Source organism: Anser cygnoides, chromosome 2 (genome assembly GCF_040182565.1).
Source record: "Anser cygnoides isolate HZ-2024a breed goose chromosome 2, Taihu_goose_T2T_genome, whole genome shotgun sequence".
Lineage (NCBI taxonomy): Eukaryota > Metazoa > Chordata > Aves > Anseriformes > Anatidae > Anser > Anser cygnoides.
Genome location: NC_089874.1, coordinates 89167949 through 89189479, shown reverse-complemented (window position 1 = coordinate 89189479; position 21531 = coordinate 89167949). Strand labels below are relative to the sequence as shown.

At 37.2% G+C, this 21531-nt stretch overlaps 1 protein-coding gene across 1 annotated transcript in view; it reads right to left on the bottom strand.

Annotated features, from left to right (window-relative positions):
* ABCA13 (ATP binding cassette subfamily A member 13) overlaps positions 1-21531 on the bottom strand; it is a 199941-nt gene that overhangs the window by 15520 nt on the left and 162890 nt on the right. Inside the window, 4 exon segments of the mRNA XM_048076400.2 lie at positions 439-531; positions 3161-3264; positions 5760-5894; positions 14933-15083. Of these exon segments, the coding sequence (XP_047932357.2) occupies positions 439-531; positions 3161-3264; positions 5760-5894; positions 14933-15083 (483 nt within the window).

Here is a 21531-nt window from a genome sequence, read left to right as displayed (position 1 = left end):
ACTATAGCATAAATATCTAAAATTACCAGTGAATTTGTTAGGAGACAGTAATGGTTCAAAATGCATTGCCTTACTGTGCTGACCTGTTAAGTGCTTCTTTCTCTTACGAAAAATTATCACAAGGAACTAAAGGGTATCCCATTATATCACAGAATGTTGAAATCTCACAATGCATTTCTCAGGTTGAGTGCAGAAGTGCTTCATTTAGATACAGATCTGTCTTCTTCAATTACCAGTGAAGACTACAAAGCATTTTAGTAATGCCATATGTCAATTTAGCTTGCTGAGATATCCTAATTGGCTCCTTTTTTAACTTTAGTGATGGCAGGAAAAGATGTGCTTAGCAGTCATAAGTATTTATGCCTTGGCACTACCAAATATCTAGCCAGTTCTGAGACTGAAGGTATCTGCAGAAGATTCAATGTTGATATATAATACCTGTTTTTAATGTGCTGGGGAGAACCAAGACACTTGAAGCTTCCATTCACCATAATAGCAAGCCGTGTGCAAAGGGCTTCACATTCTTCCATACTACAAAACATGGTGGAGAAAAGAAAAAGGGGTTAAAAGAAGACAAGTGAAAACAGAGAACACTATTTATACCTACCTTTAATTAAAATGGAAGTAATCTGAACAGCTGAAAAAATAGGTACAACAAAACCTTTGGTTTTAAAGGCAACAGTTGAAATTGTAGCCCTCGTTGGTTCATACCAAAATATAATTACCACATGACAGCTAGAAAAGAGCCTCAAAACTGAGTTTATGGTTTTAGTCCGTAACTAATTTAACCAATCTAGCTATGATACAAAGGTTTTATTACTACAGCCACACACCTGGTAGGCAGCCTCAGAAATGCCACTGAGTGTGAGACCGTTATTCCCTGTAAAACATGTTTGTGGTCATTTTAAGCAAAGGGATGGAGGGAGAAAAATGAAGTTTGCACAGCTCGCCTCTTGCAAAATATATCTCCTTAAAAACGAAAGTTACCCTTAGCCTGATTGCAGGACAGAAGAAGATGCAATACACTATAGTCCAACCAGAATTTAGGACATGGAATAGCAACTGAATAGAAAAGCATGATTCTGTTAGATATGGCTGCTTCAGATGATAAAGAATAACTTTGACTTGTAAAGCTTAGGGCAGATATGCGGCCTTTCTACATATTACACAGAATTATGTAAGCATTTCTTCCAAAGTATTGCTTCAGACAGGACATCAGTCAGGACATATTCATCAAAGAGTTGACTTCTCAAAAAGAAGTCGAAGTTGTTTGATGTTCTTGCAATTCACTGTGCTTACTTCCCCATTGCCTCTGAGAAAGCTAAAAAGTCTTCTTGAATGCCTCAGCCATACAGCAGTCCAAATTATAGTATTTACTGAGTGAGCAGGGAGATTAAGTACCCTCCTAGGAATAATTTTCTTAAAATGGGACAGGAATAGGGTGAAAACTGCCAAACCACAAGCCACTATGTTTAAGAGAGATGGGGAAACAGCTAACGCATTTTCCCACAAAGCAGGAAGTTAGCTGAGTCATTTTGGCATGTAGTGTCATAATGCTCCTCTTGGCATAACAGTTCCCAGTTAGGACAAAATAACACAAATTTAGGCCTGTATGGACAGTCAATACAACCACATTCCTCTCCTGCCTCAAAACAGAAGTTGCACATTTTTTCTGAAAAAGAAGTAAATAGGTCTCAAAAGCCAATCTTTACACAGGAAACCATCTCTATACCTCGGTGCATTTACTTGCTGATATGCATAAAGATTCATTTCATAAGAAGGAATATTTTACTTATGAAGCAGCCTTCAAGAGAATAATCTCAAATAAATCTCCAATGGCCTTCAGCAAATAGTATAAAATAATTTCTCCTTCATCCAACCTGGCACAACAATGTCTGATTAATTAGAAACGAGATGTGTACACTATCACTGTACTTATAACTGCTTCAGCCAGAAGTCATTAATTTGTGGAGCTAAATGAGCAATTAGTTACAATTTATTTGATGGATTTATTTATTTATTTATTCTGTTCACAGCATATTAATAATGAGACCACACATCTCTTCTGTTTAGCTGGTGTTTGACAACAGAGGGTTCTTACTATGGACTGGAAAGTTAAAGCAAACTTTACTGAAGATGATTTAATTCACACTGTGTAACTTCTGTTCCCTAATGAGTGAGCTGGTAAACACTTGGGGATCAAATACAGGTATGTGCTTTTGAAGATTCAGTTTCCATAAACAGAATTCTTGAAACTTCTGAATGCATTTTTTTCAGCAATAATGTCGCACACACATGTAAAGGGACAACAAATAGACGTTTTGAGAACATCTGAAAATTTTAACATCCAGCAAACCTATAAGGAAGTTTTGCTACATTCTGTTATTGATTCATTTACCTTTCAAATTTCATTTGGCCAAAACATCGTGTTGCTGTTTTGATTAATCATTTTTTGTCCTTTCTGGGCATGTTTTCATGACCTTCAATCAAAGACATTTTATATATAATTATACTGACTATACTATATTCCCTAGGGGAACATGTAATTTATTCCATTCTACTATAGACATTACAAAACAGTTCTGATGTTTTCCCCAATACAATGATGCACCAATAACCATACCAAAGAATTGACAAGATAGACGCTTCCAAGAAGACAGGGTCAATCCTTCCATTTCCAGCAGTGGATACAGAGAATAGCTGAGGTATCTGTCTTTAGCATACTATAGCATTCTCCTTCAATACACTCATGCAAAATAAAATCATTAATAAAATCAGAAAAGGGCTTTCCACTCCCATGTTTCTAAGGATTTGTAAAGTGGGCAACTGCAAAAGGATAACTTTTGTTCCGAACAAGAAGAGATGCTGCAACATTGAATGGAAAGAGCATAGAAAAGGGAAGAATCACTGCATCATCTTTCTGCCTGTAGCCTCCTTAAGCCACAATCTAATCCTTGAAAAATGCATATGGAAAATATTTATGATTTATGTAAGTTCAACTTTCATGAGCAGGAAGGAGTTGCCATAAGATACCAAAAATAGTGAATATGAGAGTGAAAAAAGAGTGAATATCCCTTCAGAATATGCTCCTCTGCCCTCAGTTAAGAGCAAGTCAGGAAGGAGAATAGGAATATGCTTGCTGCTGTAATAAGGGCCGCACCTGTGGGATGTCAGCACAGCTGCACAGCCATCCTGAACTTCCTTCAGAATGGTTTTCCAAAGGTAGCGTTTAGAGCAAGGATCCATCCCGGAACTGGGCTCATCCTATGGGAAAAATGAAAATAATGATACAGCAGTATAGGAAAAAGACAGCAGACTTCCAGCCCAGCATGGACAGAATTCACAGTAACAGTACATATTTGTCTCTTTTTAAAAACTACGGTTTGGAGAGATAACTGAAAAGACACCCTGATCAGTTTTTTGTGTTAGTACATTTAACTTCATTTCTATATTTATAAAATGCATTTTTTTTTATTCAAGAGACGTGTATATGTGTGTGTGTATATACATGTAATATATATATATGTATATATATACATTCTGCAAGGTTTTGGTTTGTGTCTGTTCCCCTACATGCATAGCTGCCATGAGCACAAACAAGTGCTGAAGAACTCCTGTAACTCACAGCTGCTTGCTACTGCTCACCCCATACAAGGCATGGACAGTATGTTTGGACTCTACATCCTCCAGCTGTTACTCCTAGAGTCCCTTTAGAAAAACTCCCACTCATGACGGAAAGAATCCACAGAATTAAATAATGACCCAATCAGTGCTGCCCAATGCAAACTCTCTGACTTTTCCTGTTTCCAACTCAGATGGCTTCCACGGAGAAAGAAGCAAAGCTACAAAGACTACAATTCCCCTTCCTATCTAATCCTGCTGTCCTCAGTAGATCAAATTTTGACCTCTTCTACTCATAGAAACATAAGGAATGGTATCTTATTGTCTAAAGCTATTCTCTGTCACAACAAAACTAGCAAGAAGTCTCTTTAACTCCTTAACTCTTTAAACTCTATGTTAATTTTAATACTGTACAATTTCATGAGGGCTGTCAGCACCTTCATGACATACCAAATTAGGATAGCATGGGCTTGGCTAACGTATTTGCAGCAGGGACTCCTAGCTGAAAATTGTAAGCAGAGTTATCAAGAAACAAAGCAAACAAAGCATCCTGTCTGATGCTGATTGTGGTGCTAAGCTACCAACAACAAAGGTGAAAAGGAATTCGGTTCAGCCTCTTAACTGTAGAGGGGTAACAAAACAAAGATAAAAAGCAGCAAAACTGAAAATAAAATATAATAATAATAATGATAAAAAAAACTACGGCTATCACCTAAATTAATAGCTACAATCCTGGATGCAAGATGGAAGCAGATACAGTAGTTTACATTGGTGCTTTTGCTTCTCAGACAAAAAAAAAAAAAGGGAGAATTTTTTAAAATACTGAGCAGCTCCCTTAAAATCAGATAGCTTTTTTAAAACCAACCAAATCTTTTAAAGTGTTTGACATGTTTATACATTTCTTTCCTTTTGTCATTACATATGCAATAGCATCTGCCCTCAAGGTATGGCTACTTGCAGTAGCAAGCTGTCATAAAAACATTAAAAAACAGTTGGAGCATTTTCTAAGATCAGGAAAAAAGCACTGAATTAAGATTATCTCCTTTTACTAACTGAACCAGTGTCAGTTTAAGCATAAAATGTAAATAAAATCATTCAACTCAGAAGTGAGTCAACATTACGAAGCTAGAAGAAACAAAATATGTCTCATTTTCAAAACGTACACAGCTTTGGAAATATAAACCCTATAACAACACCAATTTTATATTTTTCTACTTAGTCTGTGATCTATGACTAGAAGTACTATTTGCCCTCTCAACTCTGGGGAACAAATCACGTCCTCCTGACAATTCTGAAAGGCTGATTCAACCACTGAACTGGTTGAGATCTTCCCACCCAAGGTTTGAGGAAGAGTGGTCTCATCTCTAGTGAAAAAAATATGTAGCGATGAGAAAAAGAAAACAGTACAAAATTCCCATAGCTTTGTAATTCCATGATCTTCAATACAAAAGACATTGTTTATGCTGGAAAGGCTAGTTTCAAGCCTAAATGAATGGCAGAATGTGGGCACCAAGACAACACGTAATTCAATTTAATAACATTCAGGATTATTAGTTTGATTAGTGAATCCAATAAAACCATAAAAACCAGACAAATTTATGAAGCATGATGAAGAAAGGAATATGAAAATCCTCAAAAAGACAGGTAATTAGTAACGCCAGCACCAAATTACTCACTAAAATCAGAATCTTCCTTCTCGAGACAGCCAGTAGAATTGTTCATATATATTTTTCTCATATTATATACAAAGTAAAGAATACATACATCATTAATGTATTTTACAGCATTTTTTTTTATCTTCTACATAAAGAAATCAACATAAATTATTTATCTATTTGGGTCATGGGATGCTATAATTGCATTTGTACTTGTTTGGGGTCCTTTTTCCTTGCCCATCCCATTGCCCCAAGGAAAAGAAGAAAAAAGGAAAAACAACGTCAGATTGTGATTTGGAAGCACTGGTGAATAAAATTAAATGTTCATACAGCAAAGCAAACAGGACAGTTGATCATTTGTGTATCAATTACTTCTTGACTGACCAGAAAACTACCTGATTGTTATTAAAGCAACATGCAAGACAAGGAAATTCAATGCATTTATCATGTTTCCAAAGTAGCCGCAGTACTGCCTCTACTCACCAGTAAAAGTATTTGGGGTTTACCAACTAAAGCCACAGCAGTAGAGAGCTTTCTCTTTGTGCCAGCACTGTATGTTCTCACTAGTTTGTCAACATGGGCATTGAGATGCAACCGGTTGACAAGGTCTTCTGCTACCTGCAGTTTAGAAATTTGAAAGTCAACAAAGACAAGCCAAATAAGGCAGCATTTAAATACCCTACTTGTGCAGATTAAAAGCAAACATACAAGTTATTTCCTTATTTACCCCCATTTGCTGCATATTATTACTTCTGAATCATAGAGGTGCACAAAAAGCTACTTTGGGACCCTTTTCCTCCCCACAAAGAATACGGATTTTCTTATATAAAAAATTTGCCTTTGTCATTCCTTGTAACAGTCATTTGCATTCACTTTGGTTTAGCAGCTCAATGATCTAAAATGTTCCTCATTTCACTTAGTTCTCCAGTATTCACCTGATCAAACGCCTCAGTGACTGAAATTCAGGAAATAAAATTCTACATCAGCCACAAAAATGGTAATGCCAGAAAAGCAAGTCATGGATCAAACATTTAGAGTTTCTTAAAGACAAAAGGTAATTTAGGATTAAATTAGCAAACCTTTGGAATAAAGGGGAAGGGCAAATTAGACCCAGCTCTTGGGTGTAATTTCTTAAATAAGTATTTCTGATCTACGCTGGTCATGCACAAAAGTGCAGCAGGAGACAATGTTTATATCCTCTATGGCCTGTCTTCTCTACCAGTCAGACAATCCTAATGTACAAGGCTCCCTCAAATACTGCTGCTAAAGAACTTCAAGTGTACCAAGAGCCTTGTTCCACCTATATCAACTATCACTGCTAGACCATCCAGAGACCTCATGCAAAAACATGTAGGAGTCCTACTCAGCACTAAGACACCCTGCAAAACACTATGTGTTTAGTGGCATGCTGCTGGGTGGCTCTGTCATCATCAGGTGATCAGATTTGTACTATAGCCAATCTGCCTTTATGCTAGATGTAGCACAATCAGGGGATTCTTGTAACAAGTACTTGCATGATGCTCTAACTCATGTCTCAGATCCAACACCAGAGCATCCACTACAGTATTATGCATTATTTTTGCTCCCTCTGTGCTACCTTCAGCAAAAAGCAAATACTGGAAGGATTAGTCATATCAGATGGCCAGTGTTGAGTTAATTTAGAAAATCCAACAGAAAACAATATATCAATCAACAATATTGTGAATATTCACTATCCATTTCAAGTAAACTGCCATAAACAATCATTTTCATGAGAACTTTATGCAATTTCCTTAGGAGACAATACTCAAGATATTCATGACCCTTCTAGCAAAATTTTCAGTAGTATGCATAAAAATAAAAGACATCTCCAAGAGGTAGTTCTTTGTAGGCAGGAATGATGCTGCAGTGGTAGGAATCTGGAATGCTCTAGCACAGACACTGGCACTGGTATTCCAAAGTCACTTGTGTTCTGTGTACCTTATTGTATAACCTGAGAGCAGTGGATGTTCTCAGACAAAACCTACGTTCAAAAAAAAAACACTTAATCGACAACCATCAAACCATCCAAAAGCAATTTTATACTGAAAAGTTCACATCTTCTGCTGTTTCAGACGTAATTCATAGTGTTTTGCTTTCCTTTAGACACTATTGCTGTATACCAGTACAAGTGCTGCAAACTCAAATATTCTGTGGCTTTAGAAACAGTTGAAAGCCTAAACTTAATTATAACAGCTGAGAGTCTTTTGTTTTTGTTGTTGTGTTTGTTTGGTTTGGTTTGTGTTTTTGCTGTTGTTTTATCTTTCAAACATAGGTCTTCTTATACACTCAAGCAGCCTGTAAAATAAATACCTCTAAAGCACATGGTAAACTGCTTATCCACTCTACTAAGCTGATTTAACGTTGCTACAACTGGAAACGCATGCATGTTAGTGACGAGAGGATTATCCTCCTACGAATCACAGAATCATAGAATATCCTGAGTTGGAAGGGACTCACAAGGATCATCGAGTCCAACTCCTGGGTCCCCAAAGGATCACCCAAAAAATCAGACCACATGTCTGAGAGTGTTGTCCAAACGCTTCTTGAACTCCAGCAGGCTCAGTGCTGTGACCACGGCCCTGGGGAGCCTGTCCCAGTGCCTGACCACCCTCCAGGTGCAGAACCTTTTCGTAACACCCAGCCTGAACCACCCCTGTCACAGCTTCAAGATGTTTCCTCAGGTCCTATTGCTGGTCACCAGAGAAAAGAGATCAGTGCCTGCCCCTCCACTCCCCCTCATGAGGAAGCTGTAAGACTGCAAAGAGGTCTCCTTTCAGTCTCCTCTGCTCTGGGCTGAATAAATCAAGTGACATCAGCCACTCCTCATATATCTTGCCCTCCAGACCCTTCACCATTCTATGGATTCTATGATTCTAAAGTGACCTAAATGATAATGAAAATGTCATCTGAATGAAAGTAGATATATTATACATTAGATATAGTGTGGAAGAGCCTGCACATCTTCATTATAACTTCATTTATCTGTATAACCAGTGGTGTCTTCTGGTTTGCATCATAGTGTACCATAAAGTAAAAATGAAAATCCCTCTTAAACGACTTTAAGTGAAATCCAGAATTGGACATGTGACAAATCTTCAGATACACACAATTATGCAAGACATTTACAATTCTAATGGTTTCCTTCCTTTAGCGAATATGAGATATATCCACAATCACCTTCTCTCCCTCCTTGTCATATTCATCATGATGTTCTATTTCTGGTTTCAATTACTTTCAGCAGTGAAGAGTGAGGAGATACATCAATTTACTTAGCAAGTTGGTAACACTGAGGCCAAATGAAAAGACACAGTTATATGCAAATATATATTTTGTGAGTGCATTTGAACCATAAAGATGTTTTACATCTACTCATGCCTGTAGTCATGAATTTAATCTTTCCTCCCTTTCTCTTCCCCCCCTCCAGATAACAGAATTTATATTTTTAAGATAACAATTTCCCTATTTTCCAACATTCCTTAAACTGATTTATTTTTCCCTAACCAAGTCTAATATCTAAAAAAAAAAAGGGGTTTTTTTGTTTGCTTTTTTTGGTTTTTTTTTTTTTTTCCAGATTAATTTAATAGTTCCCTCAACTTTGGAATACTCATTGGAATAAGTCCTTGAATCTGTAAAATCTAAGCCAAATCCCTGAATACTTTCTGCATTTCCTGAAGACTACTTGCATTCCAGAAAAGGCAGCAAGTATATTGGCAAGGTTGTGGTAGCAGGGGGGCTGCAGGGTGGCCTCTGTGAGCAGAGCCCAGCAGCTGCCCCATGTCAGATCAGAGCCAGCTCCAGCCGGCTCCAAAGGGACCTGCTGCTGGTCAGAGCTGAGCCAGGGAACAATGTTGGTTGGGCCTCTGGGAGAGCAGACTGGTGGGCGCGGGGGGGCGACAGAACTGCTGTGTGAGGACTGACCGCAGCCCCCATTCCCCTGCACTGCTTGGGGAGGGGAGGTGGAAGAGGGAGGATGGGGGGAGGGTGGTTTTAGTTTGCTTTTAGTTTCCCACTTCTCTAGTCTCTTAGTGACAAGCAATAAATGACATTAATCTCCCTACGTTAAGTCTGTTTTGCCTGCGACGGTAATTGGTGAATCATCTCTCTGTCCTTATCTCAACCCTTGAGCCTTTTCTATTGTATTTTCTCCACATCTTCCTCTGAGGAGGGGGAGTGAGAGAGTGGTTGTGGTGGAGTTCTCCTGTCAGCTGGGTGAAAACACCACAGCAAGGTAACTTGAACTTTTGCACACGTTAATATTTCTAAGAGTAAAGATTAAAGTAGGCATGGTGCCTTCTATCCACCAGGAAACCAAGAGGTACATCTACCTCTCTGAAAATCAGTAAATGATACGAATTATGTAACCCACAATGCTAATTATTTTCCACTGTCCTCCAAAGTTACCATTAATATTCAAGTAAAACATTAAGTAGTACTGAGAGTGATCAGCTAGTATGTTTTCTGGAAAAAATGGATTGAGTTAGAGAGGCCTCAATTAGAAGTCTAGAAATGTAGTGTGTCTATCCTGAGTTGAAAAGCTGTAAGCATCAGCTTATTAATTTTGCATAATTCTGACAAAATAAACATAACGTGCAACTCTTTCCTAACACTAAGTACTCCACTAAACCATATCGCTAAGCTCTACATCTAAACGTCTTTTAGAGACCTCCAGGGATGGTGACTCCACCACCTCCCTGGGCAGCCCATTCCAATGCTTAATAACCCTTTCGGTAAAGAAGTACTTCCTAACATCCAACCTAAAACTCCCCTGTCGCAACTTTCGCCCATTCCCCCTCATCCTGTCACCAGGCACGTGGGAGAACAGACCAACCCCCACCTCTTTACAGCCTCCTTTAAGGTAACTGTAGAGAGCGATAAGGTCGCCCCTGAGCCTCCTCTTCTCCAGGCTGAACAAGCCCAGCTCCCTCAGCCGCTCCTTGTAAGACTTGTTCTCCAGACCCTTCACCAGCTTGGTCGCCCTTCTCTGGACTCGCTCGAGCACGTCCATGTCCTTCCTGTAGCGAGGGGCCCAAAACTGAACACAGTACTCGAGGTGCGGCCTCACCAGAGCCGAGTACAGGGGCACAATCACTTCCCTAGACGTTATTTTATTGTGAACAAAACCATCGAAAAGCAAACCTGACTGAAAATACTGAAAGTTTGTGTCAGACCTAACAGAAATAATAAGCATAAGATGAATTCTAGAGTCACTTGAAAAAGCTATACACTTCCAAAAAAAGTTGTTCTATCTGTCAGGTTCTGAGTAAATCTGAATGCCATACAGATTAAATATCCTAAGTAACAATCAAGCATCAAATCCACGCAAAACAGTATTCATTCTGCTTCAGAATAAACCCCAAATTGTTAGATTTCTTCATTAGGAAAGTATCTCATGGTCAAAGTTCTAAGGGGAAATAGTTCTTTATCCCAGATAATAAAACTGTACACTCTAATTCTGCTTGGAGTCTTAAAAAACAAGCACGAAAGCTTTGTGCATGGAAAGAGTAACTGCTTTTACATGTTCCTGTTTCCAGCAGCGCTAGAATAGAACACATAAGCAAGTCGATGAGGCTCCAGAGTCAGTGCAAAAATCTTCCTGGAGAGTGAACTTAAAAAGAAATCACATTGGCACAGCAAGAAGTTGCCTCTGAAGGCCTGGTGAAGCTTGTTTTGAGATCTGCAATGCATAAGTTTTAATGCAAATGGAATGTGTCAATTAATGCTGTATTAGTATTTGACTTTTTTTTTTTTTTAACAAACTGTATGCAGTCTTCTGGAACAAACTGAGATGCTGAAACTTGATATATTAAAGAAATAAAAATAACTATTAAAATACTACGTTAAACCAGCATATGTCTAAATAGACCACAAGCTCTACTTCCAACTTACCAGTTTTGCATAAAAAAAAAAGAAAGTTTCAGAGCAGCTTTAGGAAGTAAAGTAAAACTTCACGTTCCATGAAACTTAACATTGATAGCAAATGACCCGTTTTCCTCCTCCTTTCCCATTCAGTTAATTACTGTTTTGGAACATTAAGTGCACTCAACTTTATGTCAGGCACTTAACTCCTGCTGTTGATAAATCTGTCTAGCAAAAGGATTTGATCTTTGAAGTTAGTGCTTCAGTGGATTTCTTCAGTAGCAAGGCATCCAGTAACTCACCTGCCAGCTTGCTAATTTATTAAAAAATGAAACGAATGTATGTTGCTTTCTACATAGTAATCAAAACCATGTACTCTCTAGAATATACATGTGTGTGTGTGTGTGCACTAGTATCAACACTCACAGGTAAGCATTCTGAGGCAAGCTTGGAACACCATATCATAGGCAGGAGGGAATGAGAAAATAACAGTTTACATTTACATACAGTTGCTCTTCCAAAGCATTCTCAGGCCTTATTTTCTTCATAGGCAACTAAAATGCACACTTTCTCCAGGCACCAGCCATTTCTGGGTTGAAGCACAGCAGCTGTTCAGCACTTCACAGCAATGCCACGCTGCTGGAAGGGCCCACTGACAAAAACATTTGTTTTCCTCTGAGATAGCTGCACTTCAGTTGTTGATGAAGGTAAACCGGAGTAGCTAAATAATATTTGCAGGAGGCCTTTGATGCCTTGATTGCAAGCATATGGCAACAAAGTCTGCTCTGTCATCTATGTAGACCAAAAACAACGACAGCTGAAAGGAAGAACGGTCTCTATATCACAGATGTGAAACTAAGGCACAAGAGGCGGCACCTAGATCATGTAAGGTTCAGGATAGTCAGAAGATTGACAGTTATCTTCCCTCAGTGCACCACAGTAACGTAACTCATCTCTAAACAACACATAATTGATTTTAACCCACTTGAATCAGGAACAGTATGTGAGTTACTACTCCTCTTGAGGAACTGTTCCCCATATGGTTTTGAGAGCAGCCATTGGAGTATCTGCGTACTAATTACCCAGAGAATAGATGGAGCTGAATACAAAGTGGAAGCTCTTAGGTACAGCAATTATTCATCAATACTTCTGCATTTGCAAGGGGTTTTATGAAGGCCAGATATTTCAAAGAGAGAGAAAAATTCTCATTTTAGAGGAGGTATAGGAAGCCAGGTTATCCTTGTGGCTCCTCACCAAATGCAGACAGGAGATAGCAATTACAGTGGTGTTCATTTACATATGCACATGCAGAGAGACCCCCTGCAGGCACAGCGTAGAAAGCTGTTAGTATCATCCTGCTCATTGCAATCTGGAAAATTTCCCAGACACCTGAGATGAGTTCAATACCGCATGGGACAGGTTATTTACGAAATGCAGATCCTTAGGCACACCACAAATCTATCTCCATTCTCGAGGCTCCACACTAGCTCCTGATCCTGCTCCTTATCCAGACGGCCTAGCTGCCTCCAAAGCATCTGTTGCTGGAAACCTACATCATAGGCTCATTGCAACTCCATTCCTTTCTGAGATGGTCACCATCTGCCCCACTTTATGTGCTATTCAGTCTATTCACAAAGGGAGAATATGTTTCCTCTATACTCCAGGGTGCACTTGCTGAGAGCAACATGTATGTATAAGACCCTAAGTCTGTGAGTTTAGTGAGTCGCCTGAAATTTATTTAAAACTAGGTACTTCTATCATTCAAGTGCTTTTCTGAACCTCACACTCTTCTTAAGATGTCTTAAAAACTGCTTCATTTATAGCACATGGTGTACCATTTGGACATACGTGTTATAAGAATATATTGTACTTCTGAAAATGATAAGAAAAAAAGCTTAAAAGCCATGTTTACAGCACTTTAAAGAACACTGCTGTGTAATTAAACAATCAAACTTTGATTCCCATTTTAAATTGCACTGAGGACCAATAGTATTCAATAACTTCTGTAAGAGGTATGAATATTTACTAGCATCGTTTTGAATGACTACACAGCTCTAGGAGAGGTGCCACAATCTGTTGCCACCTATGTTTCTTTTAAAGCACCACGATAACAAATGCTAGTTATGATAGGCTTTTAGCCCAACTGTTAGATCTGCCAGTTAATGGACAAAACACATAATTATAGTTGAGAAGGCTAGTACATTAACAATTAGCCCTTAATATATTTCCTTTAGATAAAAGGAAACATATTCATGTTTGCAGTATTCTGCCAGTACTCTGAAGCAAAAACTACCGATGACGCGTTAAGATCAGCAAACAACTAAGTAAAAGACTGCAGCATGATTTCTAAGAAGCCTGCAAGAAGTATACTGTCAAAACAATAAGCTAATGTCCAGCCAGGGTCTATTAAGGAGATAGCACAGTAGAAGGTGCAAAGACTTGTAAAAATCTTTCATATCCTGTAAACTCTGATCCAGCAACACCCAACTGATTAGCTTAAGGAAATGTTCAAGATATTGCCTGCCCTGATGCTATTACTGGGGCAAGATAGCAGTTATTTCTGAATATTCAGTGTCCCATTGCTGGAGACAGACATTTTTCTCAAATAGTACCTAGCTGCTGGGGGAAAAGCTGCAAAGAAACAAGACAGCAGACTCAATACACAGACAAGGAACTGACAATAAACCACTTGGTGAACCCTGAGGCAGTAACCAAGAAGACAGTAGGTAGGTAGGTAGGTAGAAAAGAGATTTCAGTTACATACAGTTTTGCTTCTGGGAAAAGGAAAAGGAAGACAGACAGCCTTGTGGAAGTTACAAGGACAATCTGGGATACCATACAGACCTAACAGTTATGTGGAACCAATCTATACAGCACGAATGGCCTTGATTTCATATCACGCTTCAGTTTTCACTTGTAAATAGAGATGCACAAGAGACTGAACTGCTTAAGAACAGGCCATATCAGAAACTTCCATCAGTGGAGATAGAAAAAAATAAATTTTATACTATAACCATTTAGTATGTAATTTCTAGTATGAGTTGACTGGTGAGGCTCTTTAGAGACAAAAAAAAAAAAAAAAAGAGACAGAGCTGTTTGTTGCTCAGAACAGCCACATCTGTATCAGTAAATCCAAAAACTCCCAAGTGACATTGCCAGATATTATAATAGCCTTTGCAAGTAAGTTTAGTAAGTTGTTAAACTATTTCTTGCCACAGGTTTGGCCTCTTCTCCTCAGACAAATCCAGGAATATTTTAGGGACTGCTCCCAGCAGGCAATTTGAATGCAGCCACTGTCTTGTGAAGGTTAAAGCTTTTACCAGCAGAGTGCTGACAGCTGCCACTTGGCCTCGGCACCCAGATGCTTAGTTTCTTTACATAGAAATTCAACAGATTTCAATTTCTTCCAAGTATAATTCCATCTCTGAAGAAAAGATGCATGACCTGGCACATTTGGTGCTCCCTCCCAGTCCTCTATATGTGACAACGAAGGTATTGAATCATTCATAAATTTCATTTCCTTTAGAATTTGTGTATCAGAGATTGTATTTACATAAGTGATATTTCATTATCCTCAGTGATGTTATTGTGTTTGAACTAGCATTAGACAGAAGAAAATATGTATTGTTTAGATAAATTAGCATAATGAAAAACCTTATTACTAACACTGTTAAGATGAAATATTGGATATTCTCACATGTAAAAAAAGCACCCTTTTTTCATAAACTCCACTGACCAACCTGGCTGCAGCTCTACCTGCAAATCTGTTCTGGACTTACCTTACAGATAAGTTGTTTTGGAATTCCGCGCAGTATGCAGTAATAATAAAGATGCTCCCAACCCGTTAAAAGTTCATCCAGGGCATCGTGCTGTGGACAATAGCCGATAAGAACGCCTTCAGAGCTAGCAGACAGTATATCCATTTCAGATCTGTTTAAAAGAAAAAAAAAAGGGAAAAAAAAGTTATGTAAAAAATACAGCCCTGCTTTTCACCCTTGTGATATAAAGTCTTCAAGACAAGCACACATCTTTTACTCTATTGGTAAATGAGTTTGAATCTCTTCACTGTCATCACTTAACATGGTACCACCCATACTCAATGCAAGCTTTTTGTCCCTTTCTCTGAGATTTGTGCTGCCACCCATTCTTCACTGCTCTAAATGTGCATGGATGAACAAACACAGGAGGACAGATCTATGAGAACTAATTCTTAGCAGGTTTACCTCCCCTATACATTTAGTAGACCCTGCTCTGAGGTGATATACTTCAAAACCATACAGTGTTCATCACATTCAATATTAGAGGGGCATTAGTCTTGAAAGAGACAGAGAAACATTGCTATGTATTCTTTACATGTCTGTATACATGTACACATGCATTGTCTAAACAACAAAAGCCAGAAAACCAAAGCCTATTAAAGACTAGGAAGTTTAAAGACAGTACAGGTAAAAATATAAAGTGATTCTGATTTCAGAGACTTTGGCCATCTCTTTGTAGCTGTATGGCATTACTTGAAATTGCATTCATTGCTAAGAAACAAGCTTGATTGCAAGGGTGTCTCATTACCCATAATGACACTAAATCTATCCTATTTATTCCAACATCTAATCCAACATTCAATGATGCTGATTTACATTTACAGAAAAGACCTGTCAAAATTAAGCTACTTAATTAAAAATAGAAAATTTTAGTTTTGAAAAAAGTTTTTAAAAGGTTCTGCATTACAGAATGGCTTACCCCTTAGTGGTTTTCTATGTTTCTGGTTAAGAGAACTAAATATATGATTACTAATTTAGACACAATGTAAATGCATTAAATGGAGGATCTACTAATACCAGCACCAGTGAAAACATAAATATGTATCCCCTGTTTCTTAACAACATTCAGGAATCTGTGGAGAAAAACACAACTCTGCATCTTACTTGATGAATCACAACATCAAAATATTTTAATCCTGTCAAAAGATAAATTATCATGATTATGATGAACCTTGCTGGAGACTAATTAGAATGGGCTTTTGCTCTTAATGGCAAAGATATAAAATTTTAGTACCTTTGTAGGTTTGGATGGTGCCAAGGAGTTAACTGTCTGTAGATATCTCTCTAGGTAAAGACTTAGCAAAAAAAACAAAAAAAAGAAAAGAAAAAGGGGGGAGGGAAGAGGATGCTAGAAGTGCACTCTGTCATTAAACTATATCTACTTAAAGATTATTTTAAATAAGGTATATACAGATTTTTTCCCATCTCAGTTTCTAGACATACCTAAATCAAATTAAATGAGTTTTTAAGGTCATATTTACCATAAGCTATGGACTGAATAATGTTGATCTTGTTACATGACCTGACAGAAGCTGTGTATTCTTTATTTAACAAACTCTAACATTGTGAAACTATCTACAGTAAAATGCTGTCAAGATGCTGCTGAATAGAGAGTGATGTGCATAAGGTTTGCTGTACTAGGAAGATTCAGGCTTCTTTTTCTTGCAGGTACTCTCCTTGGAGTCTGAGTTTTTAGTAACATGCCAAGTTCAATCACAAGAGAACAAATCACACTCAGGGGTAAATTCAGGGACATTTACTCAGCATGAACTCTCTATCTGGATAGATACATATAGCCTGGAATGGATCCGTACCACAAAGAACAAAAAATAAGTATGCATGACTGCGAAATATAACAGACACCTGATGTCCTTAAGCTAGAACTTGATTAGACCATAGTTACTCAGTTCGCACTGGGAAATAAAAACACTTCTGTGTCCACAGTGCTAATTACACAGATACAATTTTAGTGTTGTGCTTCCTATGAAGCAGACACAGCCTTAGATGAACAAGATCCCACCCAGCAACCTTTAGCTTTCATAAAGGAAGAATGCAGTGAGAATACATCATTTAATATTCTTACTCAGCTTGGTCCTTATCTTGCATCTGCATCCATTAGTGCTGACCTTGAACACATAAAGCGTTCCCATTAGTAAAGAAATTCTAATGTATCCACTAATGAACTCATGGACCTATTTTTTTTCCATCTCTAGGTGCCTCTGTCCGTCATAAAGGAGAAAGCAATCTGAATAGAATTTAACAACAACAAAAAAAGCCATATGTGGATTCTAGCTTTTTATTGAAACCTTTTTGGTATATATATTAGAATGCCTACTCTTTCCACAGCAATAACACTGAGTAGATGTCCAAAACAAAAAGGGTGGAGATCATAACTGGGTTTTGTTTAGCCAGCATAACCTTTCTCTGAATACTAGAATAAGAGATGAAAGAAAAACACAGCATAATCTTTAATTACAGTACATATCTTAGGACAGAAACCTGCCTTTATCTCGGGAAATTAATTTTCCTTGGAATTCAGTTAATCTCTCAAATCTCATTTTCATGGGCTTAAATGAAATGAACTTTTCAAGAAGTTACAACATGATACCCCAAACCCTTTTCACTAAATGATATACTGTAAATGCTTAAAAAAAAAAAAAAAAACCTCTGATGATATTCAGTACACTAATTATATCTTTCTTTAACAAACATCATGTATGACATGAATACAATTGGAAACATACATCTTTATATTTTCTGAAATATAGATTAGCATTCAGCAAAATGCCAAACTTTTTCTCAGCCTAGACAAAAGCAGGCCTTTGTTTTCTGCCCTTTTATTATCAACATGCTAGCATTTCTCATTAGACCACTGATGTAAACAACATGAGAGACAGGGGGGAAGGGGCGGGGGGGGAAGCTCATTTTAGAAATGAAGAGAGAAAGCACATATAACTACAGATTCCAACCTTTCTCTGCCTTTCTGTCCATAGTACAGTAGACACAATGAATACCAGTGTAATTTCTAAAAACTATAGGATAGAAACCAGACATTCACACAAATACAGGGATTTCTTTATCATTATAAAAACATTTAGAAATGGTAGGAATTCTTATCTTCAGATTCTTTTAGTTACTTTGGTCAGACCTAGTTCAGGCATGGAATATAAGTTCTCTTCTTCCTAGTGAAGATTCATTTTTAGATTATATTGTTATGCTCAGTCAACACTTTCACTTACTATTTAATTTTTTGTGTAAAGTGGAACAGCTGCAACAAATAAAACCAGCAGAATGTATCCAGAATACTTTATATGTTAAATAAAATTTAAAGATGAAAAACTACATTGCTAGTACACTTCTTGAAAAGGTCAGCAGACTGTATGACATCCTTGAGAAAAATAGTACAGAAGTAGCACTTGAAGCCTTGAAAATATTGTATTCTGTCCCTTTCTATATGCTTTTGTCTCCATTTACACAGTAAGAATTATGATAACTTTCACGTAAATCATCCTGGAAAAAAAAAAAAATCCAGGACTCCAGGACCATACATTTGGAATGCTCATCTTACAAAGTTTTGTACTAATGATGAAAGAAACTTGCCAGCCTTGCAAGGCAATAGGGATTTTAGCAAACTAAACTCAGAGGGGGTGAAACCTTCACTTAAATGTATTCCTCCATTGATCATTTTAAGGCATTTAACCGATCCATTTCTTCTGTGTGTTGCAGTACCCCTGAAATCTGATTCCAGTCCTGAAAGCTACCCTGGAGTGGCATGGGCCACTCCAGTCAGAAAGCCTTTGCTGGCACTGAAAAGAGAACAAAACACTTGAATGTGTGTGAAGAATCTCAGACTAAAACCTGCTGCTTTCTGTCACGTGAACTGGACTTCTGTCTTCCAGAAGGCTGGGTTGGTTGTTGCTGAGACTGAATTTCCTTCTCATTTGTTACAGTGGTTACCAACAACATTGCTTAGGCAGCTGTGGGTTGACATTCAAAGGTATGACCTCAATTTCAGCACAACTTAGTGCCCCCAATATCAGCCTTTTGGCTGTTTATGAAAAAATGTTTCACTATTGACTCTGCTGTGCACTTTGGTTCATTTTGAGTGCTTTTTCTGTGGTGTTTGAATGCAGTTAAAATAAAGACAATGATATATATGGTACTTACAATGGCTTCTGCAGAGAGATAAATTCCATTAATTAGTCAAAATGAAATATAAATTTACAAATTGCAAAAGTAGTTAGACATTCCATTGTACTCATAACTGCACATTCAATTCAGTGCATACTAATGCTTTATTAACATTATAAAAAATCAAGGTTAAAATATAATTAATGTAACTAAAGCTTAGTTATAATTAAACTAATTATACTGATATACAGTGTAACAACAGCTTTCTCAGGCATTATATTGATGCAAATTTATTCTGCCTTTCAAGTAAAGCTATTCGAATTACATTTTAAATTATTTATCAAGCTGAATATCATAACTATCAAGAGTCCAAGTTGTAGCTCTATAGAAATATTTTACTTTCCCCTCTTTGGAAAGCAGTTCTTTGGTCCTATGACTTTGTAATCCAACAGCTGAGATGACTGACTGTCAAATCAAATAGGATGGGGAGTTGCTGTCATGGAGGATCTCTATGCAGAAGAAAGAGAGAAATTCATGGTAGATAAATTAATTATATAAGAAACACTGCCAAATGCTTCGGGACACTTATGAACAAGATCAGGTCCACTGCAACTACTTCTTCTATGAACCCCCACTACAACCAAGACTTTACACTGAGTATGAACTTAAAATTGACTACATTCAGCAAACTACAATGGAGAAAACTGCAAAATAGCTTGAGCCAAAAAGGCAAACAAAACACTAAACACTTGTCACATTATTTTACACTGATCTTGACATGACACTTAAAAGGATTTTGACATATTTTCTTCCTAGCTGTCTTTAGCCCTTCTCAGTTGAGGGCTTTACAATATAATAGTCATTGCAGAAGGCTAAGGTACAAACTTGCAAAAGGGAAGAAAACTAAGAGTGGCCAATGTACACTTAAAAAGTGGAACAGATATGCAGTATCTGCTGATGCATCAGTCCAGAAGTGATTCAAAGACTAGGAGGTCTCACTTTTATTGGGTTCACTTTTTTCTCCTTTCTTTTACTACTTTGGTAAGTGTCAGCTTTTCTGAGTACATATATAATACAGATACTATTTCTTCAAGCTATTTGACAAAAACAGTAGCTATGAAAATGCTTATGGATACCCGCAATAGCTTTCAAATAGCCAGCTCCTGGTGACAATCTGGTCATAGCAGTAAAGCTAAGGATATACTACTCTGTGTCCATTTGCACCCTTAAAGAGGAGCACATACACTACAGAGAACACAAAAGAAGTGCCATGCAGTCAATCAACTGTTATATTTGTTTACGCTTGACAACTCTTTTGCCTAGACGTAGCTCAAAAGTCAGTCTCCTAATGTCTTATAGCACCATTCTTGACAAATACGAGCAAGTAAATTTTATTAAAATATTTTCTTTTCTAGAATATGTTAGAAAAGTAAAATTTAAAAAAAAAGTAAATTTAACTTAACATTTAAACTTTTACTTTAAAAAAGTAAATTTTATTAAAATATTTTCTTTTTCCCTTTTTTGGTTTTAATACTTCTGACCTTCACTAGAGGGACTGCTGGTGCTTCAGTGTCAATATTTCACTTCCACATCTTCCTTTGCCACTTTTTAATCCACTTTTAGGGGTTGCAAATATCCCTAACATGAAGACACTTTCTCTATATGATATTATTTTTATATTTCATCTGGACAGATATGTCACTGATAATGGCAACGTTAATGAGGTACATAAAATAATAAAAAAGGCAAAATCCCCTATGAATAGCATTTTGCTATTACCTTCACAAGATTGTCTGTGGTTAGTGATAAATTCCTATTATTTCTCTTACTAAGAGTATCTTTATGAGGTCACAGTTACAACCAGAATGGGATTGCAAAGGTTAGATGTTGCCTGAAAGACTTTTCTTCACAAGAATATGAATTTTTTTTAAAAGTAGTTCCTTGATAGACTGCTTAGCTTGTATACTATAAATGTGCATTCCCCATGTAAATGCTAAGATACATCAAAGTTAGGAATATATTCTGTACAAATATACATACAATACAAATATACCTACAAATACATACAATGCAAATATACATACAAGTATCTATTTGATTTGTAATGTATCAAAAAGAAAAAGTTTAAAAAAGATCATAAGCCTTCCCTTCCCCAAAAGAATGTCCCCATCAAAAAGAATGCCAAGAAACTTTAATGTGCAGAAGAGATGAAGCTGGATCTAGCATTTAATACAATTTTCTTCTTAATAACACCAGTCTTACAAGTCTGAGTGATAGCTTTAATGCATTTTATTAAGCTTTTGTTACAAAAAAAAAAAAAAAAAAAAAGTTTTCTTAGGAATAAGCTCGTTTTTTGTGGCTTTAAACTTTCAACAAACAAACAATTTGGAGGCCAACAAATCTTTTTGAAGTACTTGAAGGTATTGTGA